The sequence below is a fragment of the Lissotriton helveticus genome, chromosome 5_1, assembly GCF_964261635.1.
Source record: "Lissotriton helveticus chromosome 5_1, aLisHel1.1, whole genome shotgun sequence".
In the NCBI taxonomy this organism is placed as follows: Eukaryota; Metazoa; Chordata; class Amphibia; order Caudata; family Salamandridae; genus Lissotriton; species Lissotriton helveticus.
Window position 1 is genome coordinate 1,334,597,022 of NC_136065.1, and position 20,405 is coordinate 1,334,617,426.

At 45.2% G+C, this 20,405-nt stretch overlaps 1 protein-coding gene across 1 annotated transcript in view; it reads left to right on the forward strand.

The window, feature by feature from the left end:
• Positions 1-18,567, forward strand: part of TNNT2 (troponin T2, cardiac type) — a 136,117-nt gene extending 117,550 nt beyond the window's left edge. The window contains exons 12-15 of the mRNA XM_078641246.1: positions 753-865; positions 5,478-5,568; positions 7,383-7,423; positions 18,078-18,567. Of these exons, the coding sequence (XP_078497372.1) occupies positions 753-865; positions 5,478-5,568; positions 7,383-7,423; positions 18,078-18,129 (297 nt within the window). The 3' untranslated portion in view covers positions 18,130-18,567. The remainder of the gene's footprint in view (positions 1-752; positions 866-5,477; positions 5,569-7,382; positions 7,424-18,077) is intronic.
• The last annotated feature ends 1,838 nt before the right edge of the window (positions 18,568-20,405 follow it).

Consider the following 20,405-nt stretch of genomic DNA (forward strand, 5'->3'; position numbering starts at 1 on the left):
CACAACTTCAGCCAATAAATACAGTTGAGTGCCACAAGAACCATAGTGTGGTCAAGACACATTGAGGCAAAACGGAACTAATGTATGGCAGCTTCACACACACACACACACCCACACACTCACACACACTGTTCGACCTGGCACCGTTGGCATGGTTTTCGCCAAACTATTTTGACGTCAGATCTCCTGTTTTTGCTGACTTTGTTTTTGCTGCCCTTAGGACTCTGCACACTTTACAACTGCTGTCCAGTGCTAGGATTGTTATTGTGTGGTGTTTTCACTGTATTACTGTTTGAAGTCTTGAACAACTACTTTACACACTGCCTCTAAGTTAAGCTTGACTGCTCTGTGCCAAGCTACCAGAGGGTGGAGCACATGTTAACTTAGGGTTGGTGTGTGCTGCACCTTGACTAGGATTGTGGTTGCTGCTTGACCATGGCTCACACCCCAGTCATCTAACAACCCAATGTTCACACACGCCATTACCCAATAGTGCCATGACACCTATAGGAGGTTCTTTCAAGCCATGGCATGGATTCATCACTGAAGCACATCCAATTAAGGGGACGGTAGGCCCGAAAGAAAAACAATACTAAAACTAGACAAACACTCAAAGAGAAATGCAAAGGTCCAATTCTTTCTAACATGGTTTGGACCCTGTAAAGAGGAGTAGAGCGGCTGGGATTGGTTCCTCTTAGACCACTATAATACATGTCACCTGGCATGAAATAACCAAGCATTGTTTATTCCAGAGTGGCAGAGGTGGTGGTGGGAAGAAGCAGACTGAACGCGAGAAGAAGAAGAAGATCCTGTCTGAACGCCGAATGTCCATTGACGTGGAGAGCCTAAGAGAGGACCAACTGAAGTAAGATCAGCTTTGAGTATCTCTTCCAGCTTTAAGGGAACCAGTAGAAGACAGCGTACCTGTGGGTCATGTTAAGTGCTGGATGCCTCATGCAGGCCTCGCAAGCGGTGCACAAACAATATAGAGTCACACTCTAGTACCATGCAGGCCAAAGACCCCGATCGGTCTCTTGATCCTTTATTTATAGCCTCTAACCTTGCCCAGCCGTGAGGGTTGCATGCATCCATTTGGGGTCAGCGTTCACCCAGCAGGTGCCTGGTAGCTCATTACATCTCCTCCAACCTTAGTTCAGTTCAATAGTTTCTCTTCACAGGCCTGGGAGGTCCTACAAAGTCTCTGAGTCTTTGGCTCAGCTGGTGATTGGGTCATAGGTTCTGTTTCTGTCTCCTGGTGGGGCAGACATGATCATCAGCTGTCACTGGACCCCTCCCCCTTGTTGCTTCCACCTGAGAGCTGTCATGCTGGGAGTCATACCTCAGTGGCTAGTCTCCATCACTGTTTGATCTGAGAGTGTCCTCCGCTGGTGGTGCAGATGTTCCCTCTGCCCCTGCTTCATCATGAATTTTTCCTGTGTGGGCTCATTCTTTTAAACCAGGACACATTTGTGACTGCTGTTTCCCCCCTTGTTGGACTGTCACCATGGTGCCATCTATTGCTGTCACAAGACCAGTGGCCGGGGTCATATGGCATGTGAAATTTCCACCTGGGGCGGCGATCATGCATCAGCACCGTATCCCCAGGTGTTAGATGGCAGTTGTGTGCTCTTCTTGCGTGGCTTTCCTATTGTTGTTCCGCTTCCTCTGTATTTGTGTTCTCTCTGGGTCATTTTCAGGTGGTATCCAACCCGGGTGAGTTAGAATTGTGTCTCGCATTCGCCCTCTCAACACCAGTGCCTATGGGGAGCAGTGTGCGGTACCATGGAATTCTCAAAAGAATCTGGAGATGCAGATTTCTGGGTCTGATCCTTCTTGCCCTGCAATCTTTCGTGCCTTGTTTATTGTCCACATAAAGTGCTCGACATCTGCATTAGCTTGTAGCTACTGAGGAGTAATGTTTCAGAGATGCATGCCTAGGTATAATAGGAAGTCACTATGCCCCTTGGAAGGGTAGTCAATTGGTAGTCCTGAATTCCTCAGGGAGGCCAAAAGGTGTGAAGGTTTCTCAAGTGCTGGGATGACTTTGGAGAATGCAGTTCACTCTATCAGTTCTACTAGAGGGTATTTTGAGTGGCTGTCCATTACTGCCATCACAATACACCTGTGTGGGAAGCTGCCTAAGTCCAGACGGACATTCGCCCATGGTGTCTTGCAGCATTTTGGAGTTAATACAGGTGCAGGAGTTTCAGGTCCTCCTGTCATCTGGCAGGCTAAGCATTGTCTTTACAGCCTCATCAAGTCCGGTGAGCCGTAACCTTTCCCTCAGGTGGTTTTTCATCTTGGCTGCTCTCTGGTGCACTTTGTTAGCCAGTTCTGTGACACTAATGAGTTACTTATGCTGGAATTACCAGCCAATGTCCTCTGAGTACTATTCCTTCCAGTGTGGTAATTCCATTGTTCCTGACTCTCCAGAACTGTGTCAGCCTTTCTTTGCCCAGGTTTGTCCACTGGTTGATGTCATTTAGGAATGTTTTCCAAACCCCTTCACGTAGAGTGGTGATAATCATTTGGAGTGCTCCGTCCTCTGCTGTTGCGCGATGGATCTCCTGATGACTGAGCTCCCTTGGGCGTGCTCCTTGGCTTATTAGTCTCAAGTACTGTAGTTGAACATTGTCGCCCTCTGAATGCCTGTTGCTTGGCATGGGGTGCCTCGAGAGGAAATCTGCAGGTTCCTTGACCCTTGGCGATACGTGATCTCAGAATAATACTGCTGTAACTGTCCTATCCAGCACTCACTTTTGGGTGGGGGATGTGGTGCGTTGCTCTTATTGAATGGTCACCAGCATAGGTACAGGTGGAAGTGTTCACAGCCCCACTTGATGGCAAGGGCCTATCTTCCAATTTGTGCATATTTTATTTCTGTGGGTGTATGGGCTCTGCTACCAAAAGCTAGAGGCGCCCACTTCCAAGCTCCACCTCTTGGATCAGTACTGCCCCCAACCCTACGAGGCTTGCATCCATGATGAGTTTTGTCCTTTTGACTGATTCACAGTATGCCATGGTGGCCTTGTCTAATAGTGTGTTTTTAATGTGTTCGAATGATTTGGCTTCTTTGGTGCTGAATGTCTACCTGTCTTCTGTTTCAGATGCTCTGCTATAGTCGTGAAGTTAGGGTTCAACCGGCCACAATATGTGGCCATTCTGAGGAAACTGCATACCTCTTTGGCGCATTTTGGTGCCGGGGCTTGTCAGATTGCTTTTTGACTTGTGGGAGTTCACCTGAATGCCATTATGTATAAAGACATATTCAAAAAAGTTAGTTTCAAAGAGTGAGCGCTTACCTCAATGAAGGGTGAGGTCATGCTCACTGAGTCACTTTAGGTTGCTTGGAGTTGACGGTGGTGTTATCTGATGATTGTCGGGTAAATTAGAAAGTTATCACTTATGTTTATGACATCTTGGGGGCCCAATAGTGTCTTACTTTTTGTGTTTTGGAATACTTCTGCAGCTGTGGAGATCCCAAAATGTAGTCTCTTGTACTTCATCAGATTGAGGTGTGTTGAGAAAGTTCTTATATATCAGCTGCCCTGATCTAGTTACAGTTCATGATAGCCTGCATTCAGGTTGAGCTTGGAAAACCACTTGGTTCCACTGAGCTCGGTGATTAGATCATCCATGGTTGGTGTGCCTCTCCCTCATGATCACCTTGTTGGGGAAGCGCATGTCAATACACAGCCACATTTTTCCTGCCTGTCAGGGTTTTTCCAAAATTACCATTGGGGATACCCATGGAGTAGACTTGGGGACTTTTTTGATAAACTCTTATTTTTCAAACTTCTCCAGATTTTGTTCAACCAGTGGTCGCAGGTGGAAAGGTACCCTATGATGTTGCAGGGAGATCAGTTTAACCATCTTATTGATGTTTAGCTTCACTAGGAGCCCTTTGGGGCATCCCAAGCCCTGGAACTAGTTTGGGTGTTAGCATACAATGTCTTCCTAGCAAAGAATACGAGTCAGAGTCCTTCGACTGTGTGGCACCCAACTAAGGTTTCTAAGTCTAGTTTCACAAGGTAGAATCTGGCCAGCGTTCCCTTGTCTTGGTTCTGCACTGAGACATCAGTTGTCCCGACTATTGGGAGTGGTTCCTCGCCTCCGTAGGTGCATATTGTGGTCCCAGATGGTGACAGAATTGGTATTGGTCTTAGGTGAACATACTGGTGCTGGCTCATAACTTTCACTGACGCCCCTGGGTCAATGAGTGCTTAGACAGTCATACCAGCTATGACTATTTTGCACATTGGTTATGATCTTCAGCTCTTCTAGAGTTGTTCTGTGAAGGATATGAGGAAAATGTCTTCATCTTCTTATTGGTCAGTGCCCTGAATGTCTCCTGTCCACTTGCAACTTGACGTTTGGTTCTGTGGCTCAGTTTCATTGAGTGTGAGGTTACGGATCACTTTCGTGGGGCAGCTCTACCTCTGGCCCACTGGCTTCTCGTCCACATCTGCACAAACTTGCAAATGGTTTAGTTTCTTGCAGCTGGAGTATGTTCTTCCTTGGGCGGCAATTCTCTGCTGTGTGTTCTTCTCTCCCACAGTTCCTGTAGTGGGTGATGCGCACATGCCCTGGTGGCTTCATCTTCCTGACCTCAGGCTGTGTCCTGAGTCCATCGACGGTCTCCATCCTGATCATTGGTTGTTTGTCTACGTTGTTACCACCTTGACTGGGGAAGAGTGCTGAGTCCATTTAAGAAGCCCATGCTGCAGAAAAGTCGTGGGATTGGCCAAGTGCCAAAATGTAATTTAGGCTGATGCACAGTTGCCACAGGATGAGTCCTCTAAGGGCCATAGAGCTGCATCTTTGCATGAGCTGCACATGCACAGTGCCCTCTTGCGCTGCGTGTGGTGCCATTGGCGTTGAGTTCACAGCACGGGATAAACACTAGGGGCCTTATTTATGAAGGCCTTGCGCCGCCGGTGCGTCCCTTTTAACATGGGAAAAAGTGACGCACCAACGGCGTAAGGCCTTCATAAATAAGGCCCTAGGCGCTAAAAATCAGCGCAAGAAGCATGACCTATCGCAGTCCGCTACTTACGGACCTCTGTGTAGTGCGGCAGAGTTCTTTGGTCACTTGCAAACTCCGATTTAAGGCCTCATAAGTTTATGTTTTGGTATTTTACTTCCACCTAGTGGTCGGAGCTGGTACTGTTTAATAAACCACAATGACTGCATTCACTTTGATGTTGATCTGTATTGAGATAGCTTCAAGACCCCCTTACCTACTTGGGTTTAACTGTCTGCCTATATATGAACTGCATTTCCTATGTGTCCAGTTTAGGATTATTATTCCATATCAGATTTGCTCAGAGGTGTACTCTAAGTATAAAGTAGTCTTCAACTCTCTGCGTTTTTATTATTAGGTAAATCTTGTACACGTTTGACATTTTACAGCCCTCTGCTGCTGCCTTTCTAATATGTTCAAGAAGGTGTTCATTGTTCTGTGTCTCTTTCCACAGGGAAAAAGCTAAAGAGATGTGGCAGCGGAAGAAGGAGCTACAAGCAGAAAAGTTTGACTTGCAAGAAAAATTCAAGCGGCAGAAATACGAGGTAAATGCAATTTCACAGTTCTGTAGCACCCTCAATCTCCAGGATGCTGCTGTCGATTACAGGTCTTGCCCAAGGTAGACTAGACACTACCAACAGGTTGGCGCTCTATTCCCCCAACAATCAGTACCTGTTTCTAGATGTGGCAAATTATTTATTTATTTGTCTCGTCTCTAACTAAATCATTTCAAAGTCTTGCTTTATTTTCTTATAATCCTGAACCGCCATTTTGCTTTCTTAGTCATTGTAATATCATCCTTACATTCCCGTAGCAGTTTTACCTCAATCCAGAAAATAAAAAAGATTGGTAGCTTCCAGCTTAGACAACAGAGTTAGGTCACAGTTTCTTTTCACTATTGGTAAGTGCATCAACTGATGCTATGTCGAACAGTACAGATATACAGCTTTATAGGCAGTGGATAAAAGGAACTTTATGAACAATAAAGTAAGGGTTGAAAAATGAGACTTCAATGTGAACCCTTGAAAGATACAAATTTATTGTGATGGTTTGCACCACCTGTAGTGTTTCCCTGAATCTCCTTAAACACTGTAAGGTCTTGAAGGTGGGATCATCTTGTGGTTTAGTGTCACAGATGTAACCTGCTTTTTACATTTTTTACATTTCAATGCATTGTAACATTATGTTTGTAGTCCATCTGGTTTGGTTATGGAATAAAAGTGCAACTCCTAAAATAATTTGCAGTGTTAAATGGTAGCCTAAAACTTAAAACATGGTATCACGGGCACTAAAAGCATATTAACTTTTTTTCATACGAATAAGGCAGGAGAATTACATTGTTTCATCCCATAATCCATTTCGCACTATTTGAAAAGTCTTTACTTGGCTGTCACTAGAGTTCCTTATTGGTCTGTTCCTAGTGCGCACTTGGCTCCACTTTTAACCTGCGGCTTTATGAGGGCAGGGTATTGTTCATTTAACAGCAAAATCACCCAATTCTGACAACTCGTGTAATCCATTATAATTTGTGTGTACGGCTCTCAGGGACTTCAGTTCTTAGACACAGCTTGGAAACCAAATCTGATTTTCAAATCCACACCACAAGCCATTAAATAATTTGTAGTGAGAAACTGGTTGTCACAGAGAGCCTGTGCTACCAGGGTGTACCTCATATAGATGCTTACTGACCCCATGACATGGGAGTCACATTCACTCGGACTGGGATTGTTAGCTAAGGACACTTGGGATTCAGGGATCTGCACTTTTGGATCTCACAGTCTGCAGCAGGTCCAAACACGCCGGGTGCTGTTGCCAAAAAAACTTGATTGTTGAGGGCGAGCCCTAATGGCTTGTCGTCAATAAGAGAAGCACAAACAGCACAAACACACAGTATCAGGAGAGAGCCTTCATCCACCTGCAGAAACAGTCTTATGTTTTTGGAAGGGGTGGTCTACTGTATGATGCACTGCCTGGGTTAATTGGAAGCTTTTCTCTTATACTTGTAAGCTCGGACGAGTCTTCGCACCTTCACTGTTTTGCTGCTGATTGTTGCGCAGTAAGTCTGTGCCAAGTGTCCTAAAAAAAAGGGAGAGGATGTGGCCTAAGGGCTGGAGCGGTCGACCTCGAAGCTGTAGGACTGTGTTGGAGTCTCAGCATGGATGCTCAACATCCTGTGACTCTGGGCAAATCACGTAATCTCCCAGTGCCTACCAAATAATGAATGTGTCCCTCAGTAACGCAACTAGTGCTCATGTAAAGTGCTCTGATACCTTCGGGTCGAGTTCGTGCTATATCAATCTGCAAAAAATTCAAACCTTGGTACTGTCACTTGGACATTTACAATGATCTTCTCTTGCAGATAAACGTCCTGAGGAACCGAGTCAGTGACCATCAGAAGGTGTAAGTATTCAAAGCCACGTGACTTTACTATCCACACGCTCCACCACCTTCCCTCAAAACATCACAGGGGAACAACTGGCCTGAGAAATCATAAATCGGGTCTGTGGTGAAGACAATGTGGTAGATGAGAGCCAGAGGCACAACTAGAGTGAAATTTCGGGGGGGCCAATAAAAATTTTGGAGGGGGCTAATTATTCTAGCAATTGGCAGAGTGTAGATGCAGGGGCTCTAAGAAGGGGTGAAAAAACAACAAGTTAACAAGTAAATGGTCTTTTAACCACTTCGCCACGGCGGACATTCTGCCGGGGTCCGGCCGAATCCGACATGTGCGCAGATCAGACGGCCCCCGTCCATCAGATGCACACGCCCACCATGATGGAGGACGGCCAGGGGCCGTCCGATGCATCGAAAAGGTTGAAGACCTGTGAAGTACTCGGTTGCAGCTGTGTGTGTGCCCGGAAAGCTGTTTCAGCCCCGCCTGACACAAAGATACAGCTCTGATAGACATGTTTCAAAGTATTGTACATCTGTCAGGTAGCTGTAAATGTTTCTGCGGGTGGCAACTAAAAAAAAAACAAGCCCGCGAGACTTTGTCATTTCCAGAAACCGAGCTTGTGTTTGGACTGGAATCATCACACCATGGAGAGTGGGCAGGGCTTGTGGTGTGGTGCGGTGCCAAATAGGGAGTCGGGTATTGGAAGGGTCTCTAGTAAGACTTGTCAGGAATAGTAATAGAGAGAACTGTGATGCATACGTGGGCATAGAGACGTAGCAGACACGATTAATTTAGCAGATCGGAAACTCAAATGACAGATCTTTAAAATAACGCACTAGAGGTAGGTTCAAGTCCGTGTGCCGGGCAGCGTCCCGTGAATGGTGAAGGCCAGCCCGACCGCCATCTGTTTACAATTAACGTGAGCGCGAGACGCGGGCGCGATAATTGGAAACAGATGGCGCTGCTGCTCTCTCTCACAAGCCGTAGGCCGTGGGCGGATACAAAGGTGGGACATGCACCCACCTTTGTCCAATTGCGTGCTGTCTTTTTATAAAGACGCATGCAAAGTCCAATAGCGTGTGAGCACCATGAACTTCAAGAAAAGCTGAGAAAAGCTGTAGCGATGCCAAGAGGCTCTCTGCTAGAGCAACGCATGCGTGCTGCGCTCTAGGCGAGACCTAAAAAGAACCTTACCAGCGAGATGGCAACATGGAGCCTGTGGAGAAGGACACAAGGGAGAGAAAAACATGGAATGCAGAGGTTAGGGTAGAAGCACACAAGCTATATAGAGCAACACGGAGTGCTGGGGAGAGAGAAGCACACAAGGAAGACAGCTGGGAAACACGTGCACTCCTGTGAACTGTTTAACCAAAATGAAAAAAAAAGAATTCCCTAAAAATATGCAGTGGAAAGACAAAAGTCAGCCAATCAAGTGAATGTGGCAATGGAGGGACAAACTCAAGATGGAACAAGATAGACAATGAAAGCAGTAGACTATGAGGCAAGGAAATGACAATGACAAAAAGCCAACCTGTAGAAAGCTCTGGGCAGGCTCTAAGCCCAATGTAAGTTCGCAAATAGGCCTTTTGCAACCAGACAGCTTGCTGTGTCTGGCAGGTGATATCTAATGAGAATTATTGTGTTTCTGTTCACTTTGTGATGGTGGCCGTTACAGGTTTTTTTTAGTATATACTAGGTTTTACTAATTTTTCACATATGTTATTCACATACCTTTTCCCTCCTTTGTGATATTCTTAATTCTGTGCAGCACTAGCATTAACTAATCGAGCTACTGTAACATTGATTGGCACTAAAATTCTGGGTAAGAGTCAACCTTGGGTCCCTCAGTCCTGTGCTTAGGTCACATTCATTTTTAGTTATAAATAGAGTATCAGGAACATATTGATTACCAAACTAAGTATTACCATTAGATACAAATACATAAATGTAGCAATGTACCGATAATTGATAATATCACACACTAAAAATGAAGTGATCACAAGCTCTCAATGTAATACACACAAATAAATTATAGCTCCTCAAGTATAGATAATGCCATACAAAAAATTCAATTAAGTAAGTAACATACTTTTATCAAAATTATTTTGGACATTGGGAAGTCTCGCTGACTTGGTTAGTGGGAGGCTGCCTTCATCTCACTTTCGCACAACAGTAGTCTGCACCTTCCTTTCCAACCCTCTTGCATGGGTAGGTGACAAGCTGGCTGGGGTACCTTCTAAGTAAGTAGAGGAAGAACCTGATCAGCATGAACTCAGTTCTACAAAGCACCTAATCTAGTAGACTAGTAATCTAGCAACCCTAGCTAGTAAGGATGAGTTGGCAGAGGACACAAAACATCTTGCTTGGCACTGGCCTCTGCAACAATATTTAGTATACTTCGTCATCCCTGACATTCAAAAAGCACAGTTATGTGACATACTGGTAAAGGGATATTACATTTCAGTGCTTCACTGTCATCATCCAGGCTTCTATCTTGTCGAGACTGACTATGCCAGCTCTCTCTATTAAGGGACCAACAAGGCAGAGGTCATGCGACTGCCGAGGGTCCAAAACGCGGCTGCCCGAACCTGCTCAGTCTCCCCAGAAGGTGCTCTACAACCAATCCCATCCGCCAGCAGCCACGGCCGGTGGTAGGTGTCACTGCAGGGCGGTGACGTAGGGAGGGGGGGCAGGGTGGGGGGTTGTAATGTATGGATTACGGACTTTGACAGGTAAGTAAACATATAAATATATAAAACGAATTTCGTTGCGCGCACTGCATCGCATTTGGTGATGCAGTGCACACAACGAAATTCGTTTTATTAATGTATATGTTTACTTACCTGTTAAAGTCCGTAATCCATACATTACAACCCCCCACCCTGCCCCTCCCCCTCCCTACGTCACCGCCCTGCAGTTACACCTACCACCGGACGTGGCTGTCCGCCAGCTACACTGGTTGCCAGTGGCCAAGCTAATTGAGTTTAAGGCCTTCTGCATAGCCTTTAAAATTTTGAGTTTTTCTTCCCCATGCATTCAGGCCAACCTGCTCTTGTCCTATGTTCCTGCTGGCCACCTTCGCTCTATGGGGCAGTATTTGGTGACTGTCCCCCGGGGGATGAGGTTACGGCTGGCGGGCGTTCTTTTCGCACCCCGGCGGCAAAGCTTTTGAACTCCCTTTCCTTACAGATTCGCTGTGTGACCAACTATCTGGCTTTCCGGAAGGCAATTAAAACCTATCTCTTCCTTCCGCTGTAAGCCCTAGCTCCTTTCTGTGGCTTTTTTTCTGCTGTCAGCGCCGGGACGCCCTGTTGCTCGGGCAGCTGTGGGCTTTATAAGCTTAGATAACATAACATAACACTGTGGAGCATTATTTCTCCAAAGTACACAGTCCTTCCTGTGGCAGAAGATATCTGGCATAATAGGCTTGTTTTGTATTTTATTTTGTTATAACACCACCTTCTTAATGGCTATTACATTCCCCGGCACCGTATGTACTATTGGTGGTACCTTTGCTATGGCTGAGCGTTTAAAGAATGTGCGCGCAATAAATTACAGTATCTCATCAACGCACATTTTTGCAACATATATTGAAAATGCCATTGAAAAAGCAATCGTGGTTAGCCACTCCTTCCTTAGACTCTCCTACCACTAGACATTGGCTAATATGGAGCATTCAGTCTTTAAGTAGTAACTGGATTATTCTGAACTCCTATGATAATAGAGAGGTGATGTTGCTGGCCAGCAATCCAACTCTGAAAAAGTGTTGTAGCACCTCTTAACTCATGCAGCATTGGTAGACTTGGACATCCAGCCCCTAATATTAAGGGGTTATCCTCACTTGGAGCTTATATCTCTTAGAAGTTATGTTACACCAGAGCAAGAACGCCTCCAAGCCCAGGTAAATAAGGTTTTGGCTTGACGTGGTCTGGAAGTGTTCGGCACTTGACAAGCCTACCTGCCTTTTACAGAACTGGTTTTTCCCCTGTTAGAAATGGGGGTCTATAGTTGGCAGTGGTATGCACCCTGTCAAAGTAGGGACCCTTCCTTCTAGTCAGGGTAAGGGGGTTACACCCTCAAGATTGACCCCTGATCTTCCCCTTGGTATCTTGGCACAAACAGGCAGGTCTATCTCAGCGGCAAGGCCTTTGTATGAGGGAGGGAAGCATCAGAAAACACAAGAAATGTGTCAATTCTTGAGACCCAGGGGAATGGAGGCATCAGTTCTGCTGCACACCGAAGATGTGTTGTCTTGATTCCTTACTGCAAGGAGAAGTGATGCTTCAAATTCAGAGAGCAGCTCCTTACTGCCGGGCAATGCGCTGGAAAGTTGGCACCCAGGTGCGATGCATGGGCAATCCGGATGCGCTGGAGTTGAAATGGTAGCGGCAAAACAATCGATGCGTCATTCTTCCTGCCTCGAGCAGGTGATACGATGATTCCTTCAGCCTCACAGCAGAGCCTGCGTCGGAGTTGTAGTTGGGGTCTTGGAGGTTACAGGCACGGTGCTCTGGACTAGGTCTGCAATGGTTCTTCCAGCCAAGAACAGGTGCTACCTCGTTTTTCAGCCGTGGTGATGCGTTGTTTTATTCATCTGCACAGCAAGCTTGAGGCGTGAAAAATGGCGCTGAAGAGCGATGCGAGAGGTTTCGGCTCTTGAAGCAGCAAAACCATTCCCAAGGGCCCAAAACAGGAATTGGCACCACTTGGCAGGTCATAACTCCCAGCAGCGGAGTTCAGAAGAGCTGCAGATGAAGTCTTTGATGCGCCTGAGACTTCCAACAGGAGGCAAGCACAAACAAGCCCTTGGAGAACCTTGATAAATTAGATAAGAAAGTACAGTCCAGTCTTTCTTCTGCCCAAGACAGAAGCAGCAAGCAGCAGGCCAGCAAAACACAGCAACAGCAGAGTGGCAGTTCTCCTCCTACAGCTTTTCCAGCTATTCTTCTTGGCAGAATCTCTACTTGATCCAGAAGTGTTCTAAAAATGTGGGGTTACAGGTCCAATACTTATACTCCATTTTGCCTTCTGAAGTAGGCATGCTTCAAAGGATACACTTTGTAGTGCACAGATCCTGCCTTGCCCTGTCCTGGCTCCGGACACACTACAGGGGGGTGGAGACAGCATTGTGAGAGGACAGGCACAGCCCTATTCAGGTGTCAGTGACAACTCCTCCCACCACTCTAGCTCAGGAAGGCCAATCAGCCTAGTAATGACAATCAGGCTAGGCAGGGCAAACCTCAGCTCTCTTTATGTAACTGTCTAGAGTGAATGCACAAACAGCCCGACTGCCATTCTAAACCAGACGTGGATTCCACTGGCAGGCAGAGGCACATGATGGTAAAGCAAGAAAATGCCACCTTTCTAAAAAGTGGAATTTTCAAACACACAATTTAAAAACCACCTTCACAGAAAAATGTGTTTTTTAATTCTGAGTTCAGGGAACCCAAACTCCAAATCTCTATCTCTTCCCATTTGAAAGTTACACACATGTAACAAGGCAACTCTAATGGTAACCTATGGGAGAGTCCTTGTGAAAAAACAAAATTAGTAGTATTTGACTATCCAGTACATGTAAAACACACATGTGCATGTCCTACCTTTCACATACACTGCACCCTGCCCATAGGGCTACATTGGGCCTATCTTAGGGGTGCCTTACATGTAATAAAAGGGAAGGTTTGAGCTTGCCAGGTTGACATAGCAGTTTGAAACTGCACTTGCAAACACTGGAGTGGCAGGCCTGAGACATGTCTACAGGGCTACTCATGTGGTTGGTACAATCAGTACTGCAGGCCCACCAGTGGAATTAGATTTACAGGCCTTGGGCACCCACAGTGCACTTTACTAAGGACTCGCCAGTAAATCAAACATGCCAATCACGAATATCCAAACATAATCACAATTTACACAGGAGGCATATGCACTTTAGCACTGATTAGCAGTGGTATAGAGCTCAGAGTTCTAAAGCCAACAAAAACAGGTAAAACAAATAGGAGGAAGAAGACAAAAAGTTTGGGGATAATCCTGCAAAAAGGGCTAGGCCCAACACCCCCTCTCAGGAACCCTCTGCATTGGTATCAGGCAGGATAATCATGTCAGAATTCCCAGTGAAAAACATTGCATTTACACAAGTCCGTGCTGTTCACCAGTCTCTGTTTTTTCTCTCTCTCCTCCTTCTCTCCCTGCCGCCTCCTGTACCGCTCCCGGTTTCAGGAAAAGGTGAGCCTGCTTCAAAGTTCTGGCATTTGTCCCTCTTCATATTGTGTCTCAGAGATTTGACCTTGTCGTTAAAGAAGTTGTTCTCCCCAAATCCCCTCCTCGACCCACTAATCACACTGATCTGTAATCGGGGTCCCTTTGTCACTATTGTTATATGTGCTTCCTAGTCTACTACAAAACTACTACCATTGCCATAATAAAAGCTGAACATCTTTTATTATGCATTCATGCACAGCCACCTAGTATTTATAATATTGTGGTATTTGCTGATTTTCCATGTGTTTAGTATATTTGCATTGCTCTGTACACACCCATCAGGTAAGTGCATTTCTTTCATCTAGTTGTGAGCCTGGCTGTGACCCAGCATCTTCGTACAAGACATTGCAGGTGTGAATTGCTGTTTGAGGAGCATATTTTGGGATACTACTATTTTTAAGGTCACAAATATACAAAAACAGTGAAGGGTGGAATTCCCGATTTAATCTGAGCCAATCATGATTGCTCTGAGCCACATCACAATCCATCATTGTTTTCCACACCATGCCACCTCAGTTTGGGCCCAGCCATATGGAATCCAGCTTTGACCCTGCTCCAATAGGAACAGTCCAGCCCAAACCTTGAAGCTCCAGGTTTGCAACACATAAAATGCTGGCTCCAACCCAACTTACCCCACTGACCCTTAGAGGAAGGATCAGGATTAGCGACCAGGAGTCCAAAAAAGTATTGATCTAGGGTGATGTGGCTGAATACTAGGGCTGTGCAAAATTTGGATACGTTGTGAAGTATTTTTAAAATGGCACAAAAAAGTCACAAAGTTGGGGCCATTTACAAACAAAGTCAGTTTAAAAGTCCTTATGTTTTCTTGAAGGGAAAATGTTAGTCTCTTTTCCACCAGAAGAATCCTCTTGCAAAGAAAGCCTTTGTAGTAGAAACCTCTTTCCAATGGGGTTTTTTGTCATACTTTTTCAACCGCTGGTGTTTATGCAAAGGTAACACTCCGTAAGTTTGTGAAGTTGAGCAGTTTGTCTTCTTCAGAAACAGTGCTGGTCAAATTATATTTTTTCATAACTTTAATACCCATATCTGTTTGGGACAGTAGAGAACCACAGCACAGACAGCTTGCCGTCAGTTTGCCTCAGCAGAAACCTTCCTAAAGTTCACAGCACCACAGACGTTGTCTCTTGAATTTAGTGTGGCATTACTCCTGCACATCTGTCCACCATGCCAGAGATATTCCTGGAAATGTACCACAGTCAGTCTGACACAGCACAAAGCACTTCCTCTCCATGATCCACGCAAATAAACCTTCCCAGAAACATGCCAAACGGCTGACTTTCATTTATTTTACTACAGAAATCAAGCCCCAGACCATACCTTCCCATCACATGCAGTGTTACCACCTCTCCTAATTTATGGACGGCAGTGCAAGGCTGGCTTTCCCTTGCCCTCGAGGAGCTCACAGGACAGGTTACCAAGGAACTGCCTCTTCTGGTGGATGCCCTCTGAGGACATCAACCAGAAGTGCCAAACATGGCCACAGAAACACTAAATAAGAAAAGTTGTTAGAAGGGTAGCTAATTGTGAGAGGTGAGATCAATAAGGGATAAAACAATTTGATCACATTTACACTTTTCTGGGTCAGTGGGGTGCAAGTATATGCAGTTCTTGAAGGGGGTTCAGCTGGCTGTGTTTCCAAGTTTTCAAAAGGTGAGATTTCCCTACCCATTTGGTCTGTCAGAAGGAGTTCTCTCGGAGCTGACCAGGGCAGGCATCCACCACAAAGGGGCTGAAACGTTAGAAGAATCAACACCTTGAGGATGCGCATGGTGGCTTTGGAACGGTTTAACAATGGTTTACCTAATTGCAAAATAAAGGACCCCCTGCTACTGTTAACTGTTCCTAGGGCAGGAAAAAAGATTTGAGAAAAATAACACCCCTAGGCAACAAATGGTCAAGCTTATGACAAGACCTACTCCAGAACAATCATGATATTACAGACTCAGTGTACGCTAACTTTTATTAAAACTTCATTTTATTAATACCATTTCATATAGTGATATCATAGAAAATGAATTCCACAAACATAAAAACTGGACATTGACATTGAAAAATACTTCCAACAAAGAATCAACACAAATATGTACAGTAGACAAACATGTATAAAGTGCAATAGTTGTAAAAATAATTATAACTTGACAACATGCAAAAACATTTAAACACATCAAGATTTACATAAGTGGCTAAGTGATGAATGTTCTTTGGAATGGTTACAAGGTTTTGTATTGTACATTAATAAAGCATTTTTTCTAATGCGTTACACTTTGTTGAGGCTCCGACGCGCCTTTGGGTGGTTGCACAAGAGGTTACTTCTTATGGTGACCATGGCTGGTAGAGTGTGAGTTGTACCATGATCTATGAGCGAAGAGATGTGTGTTGTGTATGAGGTTCAGAGAGGATGGTCCTATAATTTTTCAGCACTTATGCATGGATTGAAGCAGAGTGGTGTAGATATAGTATGATTTGAAGACGTAAGACCCAGGAAATGATGCGCCACAGCGCGAGCTAGGACATCATGCTTGAGAAAGCAGAAGGAGGCAGGGTGATGTTCCATGCATGGGTCGAATAATAGGATTAGAAATTGCCATTGAACCTTAGGACTAGGGTGAACCAGCCTGCTTTGTTTTAGAAGTGTTAAGTGGCGGACGTGTCAGAGAAGCATGAACAGAAATGTGTATATTATTGAGGGAGGAGAAGAAGTAGTATTGGACGCCACTGGAAATAGTCTACTTAGTTCTAACTAGAGTTTTGATTCATGACTTTGTGGTCTGGAAGGGGAGGTGGTTTCGTACTTTAATGAAGTTAAGTGGTAGGAAACAAACTGTAGTCCCAGGCTCCTGGCTGTCTGGGAGGGAGTCGGGTGTCTGGTGGAACAGGAGAGAACAGGAGAGTCCCAGGTTGTGGGAGCAGTTGATTTAGGAAGGTATATCTTTAAAGCATGGAGGGTGGCCTCAGGGGTGATGCCTATATAGCAGCTGAAGATTTTAGTTTGGAAACGGGTGTGAGACAAGGGAGAAAGAGATTGTGTTAATTAGTGATAGAAGATCGAGGAAACCAAAGGAGAAGAGACAATATCGCTGGGGCATGTGGTCTAGATGGAGCATGTCACGGGTCCACGGACTGAGACCTGAGGGGCACTAACAGGTGAAGGCGAGCGAAGAGATCAGGAGCCCTAGGAAACCTGGAGTAGTTACCCTGAAAACGAGGATGCAAACAAGAAGGAGACAGCTGCATGAATACAATTGCAGCTAAGAAATTTGGGAGTATGAGTATATATGTGGCTTTGGGGTTCATAGCCTTGTCAATGAAATAGAGTAGGCGAAGCCTGATAGTGTTGGGCTGTAGTGAGAGGAGATGTAACTGGTGAATCCATTAAATGGTGCAGTATTTTTGCATAGGAGGGAACTTAAGATTGGGTTGGAGAGGAGGGGTTGGTCTTTTTGGCATGTCTAGGACAACCAGTGAATTAAACAATCATGGGAGGAGTCACAAGGGAGCAGAAAATGAACAAGTGGTTGCAAAGTTAAGGCTCTAGATGAGAGTGCAGTTGTTTGATGGTTTAAGTTCCTCAGGTGATTAGGTATATGACAAGAAACGTTTTTTACTGTCAGGCAGTGGGTCCATAAGAGATGGTAGATAGAAAGATGTATACTACTAAGAGAGCCTGTATTAGTCAGTTTAGCTTAGTCGCGTTCTCATATTTGTCTCACAGGCCCAACTTTCTAAGTCTTTTTTTAACTGTAATATTTGTAAGCCAATGCAATTAGACATTGTCAGGCATCAAGCACCACTTTCAACAAGTGATAGCCATTGTAATTGGTCAGGGTAAAGTGTCATGTGGTCCTAGTATTTGATACAAAGAGACTACTAGTGGCTTGCTTCTGGACTAGCCGGAGCGGTCCCAGTGACTTCTTTGAGAAGTTTAAGTCGAAAAGCTGAAGTATGGGCACCAAGAAGGAATTATAGTTACAGTGAAAATGATCTCTCTGCAGAAGCTTACACCACTGAGGGAGTGAATACACGAATCTTGACCTACCTCGAAGCCTGATCAGTTTTGGCAGGTAATAGAACTGAAGCAGTAGAAAAAGCTGATCTGCACACGCTCACATATTTTGGCCAAATGAGGCTGGTAAGGTACGATTTCAGAACTTCTGCTGGTTCCAAATTTGTGAATTAAACTACAAAACCATGCCTCTGTGTCTTTTGTTAGTGGCAAACTGCATTTAGTGTCTTCCGATTCATTTGGAATAGAGATTTATTCTAAGTCGATAGCCGTCTCAGTATATGTAGGTGGAGCAAAATGTGTTGTCACTAATCTATATGTCTTCTCTGGAAAGCTCAACTACCTGAACCACTCACTCTCCCTTCTCCTGCTTCTAGTTCAAAAACAGCCCGCGGCGGCAAGGGTATCGTTGGAGGTCGTTGGAAGTGAGGTACACCCCTTCACAAAGACCAGGACCAGAGACCACCTACCTATAGGAAGCATGGAAATTTATGGAAAGGCTGAAGTCTCTGAAAGCTCGTTAAGCACGGTGCGGAGTCGGTCGTATGTCAAGCTTCAGTTCTGCCCCTGCCAGGCCATCCTTTTACAACGAATTGAGCTGGTTTAAGGTCAAGTTTATTGGCCATTTCGCCTCCGATCACAAAAAAAGAGCAGAAACCATGTACTGTGCTCCTCTATTCTAGCAGGAACATTCAGTCATCACCTTGCTGTTGTACATCTCCCCTGCCAAAATGTCCACTATCATCATCTGCCAGTGCCTGCATGTGATTTAATACACGTCATTTTCACATTCTTCATTTTTAAAAGAATCGGTTGTCAGAATACTATTTTTATTGTGATGTAAATAAAAACACGTTGGCATTCTGACATTATGCATCAGAAGTTGTGATTTAAGGGAACCACCGCAAAATAAATGTGTGCAGGATTTTGTTGTCTTTGTGCACAGCAGGACTCTAAGGGGGATGAAAAAATGGGGGGCATCTTAATGGGACATTGCCTCCATAATTCAGGGCGTGGTTTAAGCACTTAAACCAGATGTCAGACCGATCGTGTGCGGAGGTTACAAGCTTGTCCATGTACACATCTGAGAATGATAAAATCAACTTAGTTTTGAGACCATCGGTAACCAGTGAAGCTTCCTTGTTTGGATTCGAGGTTTAACATTTATTGCTCAACAGGCTGCCTTTTGCGAGTCAAAGAACGCTAAAGCATTCATTTAATACAATACGTGATTATTTATCATATGTCATGCATTTATATAGACAGTATCAATACTCAAGATGGCTATCAATGATTGCACCTGCAGCTGTGCTCCTATTTTTTAGCAGAATAAAGGAGAAGGTATTCTCGAGCGAGCTGTCTGCAAGGAAGAGGATTGCCCCAGATTAAAAATACAGATTTCCAGCGAGCAGTGGGGTTGCCAGTGGGCCTAAGTGCAAGGAGGGGAATGCCCCCCACCACCCCTGCCAAAGCTTGAACTGTGAAATACAGCAGTAATCGGGGACCAATGGGGCCCTCAAGTCTCTGCTATCTGGTGTCACTGCACCTACTGCACAAATGAAAACTATGCCCCTGCCAGTCTTAGGGCCATTCATCATGGAGATTACTTCAATTTTTTTTTCGTGCTTTTGGGGGGTAGAGGTATCAGAGCATTGAATAAGGGAGGAACCTGTAAGTGATGAGAGACTCAGGAACTATGGGCCTCATTTCCTATACTTTGACACACGGCAGCGCAGCAAGCCTTCCTGCTGCGCTGCACTGCGTCAAAATAAAAGGGCAGAAATGGGCCGTATCTCCAACACATGGGGCCTCATTTATGAAAAGTGACGCATCGCTGCGTGAAAACAGCGATGCGCCAATTTTCACTGCGCCCTCCTTGCGAAACCAATGATGCTTCATATTTACAGTATGACGCATCATGGCGCAAGGAGTTACATATACGTCAGTATTTCTGACGTATCTGTAAGAGCAAAAGTCATACATTGCTGGAATGTGTCAAAAAAGTGACGCAACTCCAGCAATGCATCCTTTCACATGGGGAAAGCCTCATGTGAAAGGGCTTGCGTCAGTCTTACGCCTGCTGTGAGGCAGGCGCAAGATTTTGACGCAACAGCATCCTAAAAGTGATGCAGTGAAATCTCATAGATTTCACTGCGTCACTATTAGGAGGCTTTTTGCGGGGGAACGCCCCCTCTGCATACATTATACCTGACGCAGGTATAATGTAGCGCAGGGGTTTACAAAGTGACGCATCTGCTTAGATGCGTCACTTTGTAAATAGTGCGCAACAGGAGGCATGTTTTACGCCGCCGATGCGTCACAAAAAGTGACGCATCTGAAGAGCAAAACTGACGCAAGGCCTCATAAATGAGGCCCATGGCGTATTCCTGTCCTCCCCAGTGCTGATGTGCAAACAGCAGCTGTGTGCCAACGCAGACACCCTTGTGCCATGGTGCAAGGGTGTCTGTGTTGCAGTAATGATTGTTGTTGTGCAAGAGTGACACTTTCCTATACAATCAATAATGACGTTCGCTACTTCTATGTGTGCTGCATAGTGCCGCACACATAGAAATAGCAAAAATCGAGCAGAAATAAGGTATGCTCCACTCCTACACCTCCCCTGGGGATGCATAGGATTCCGACGCATTCCCAGGTTTATGACATTTTTTAAATTCGGGAATGTGTCAGGTTCCATGGATGTTGCG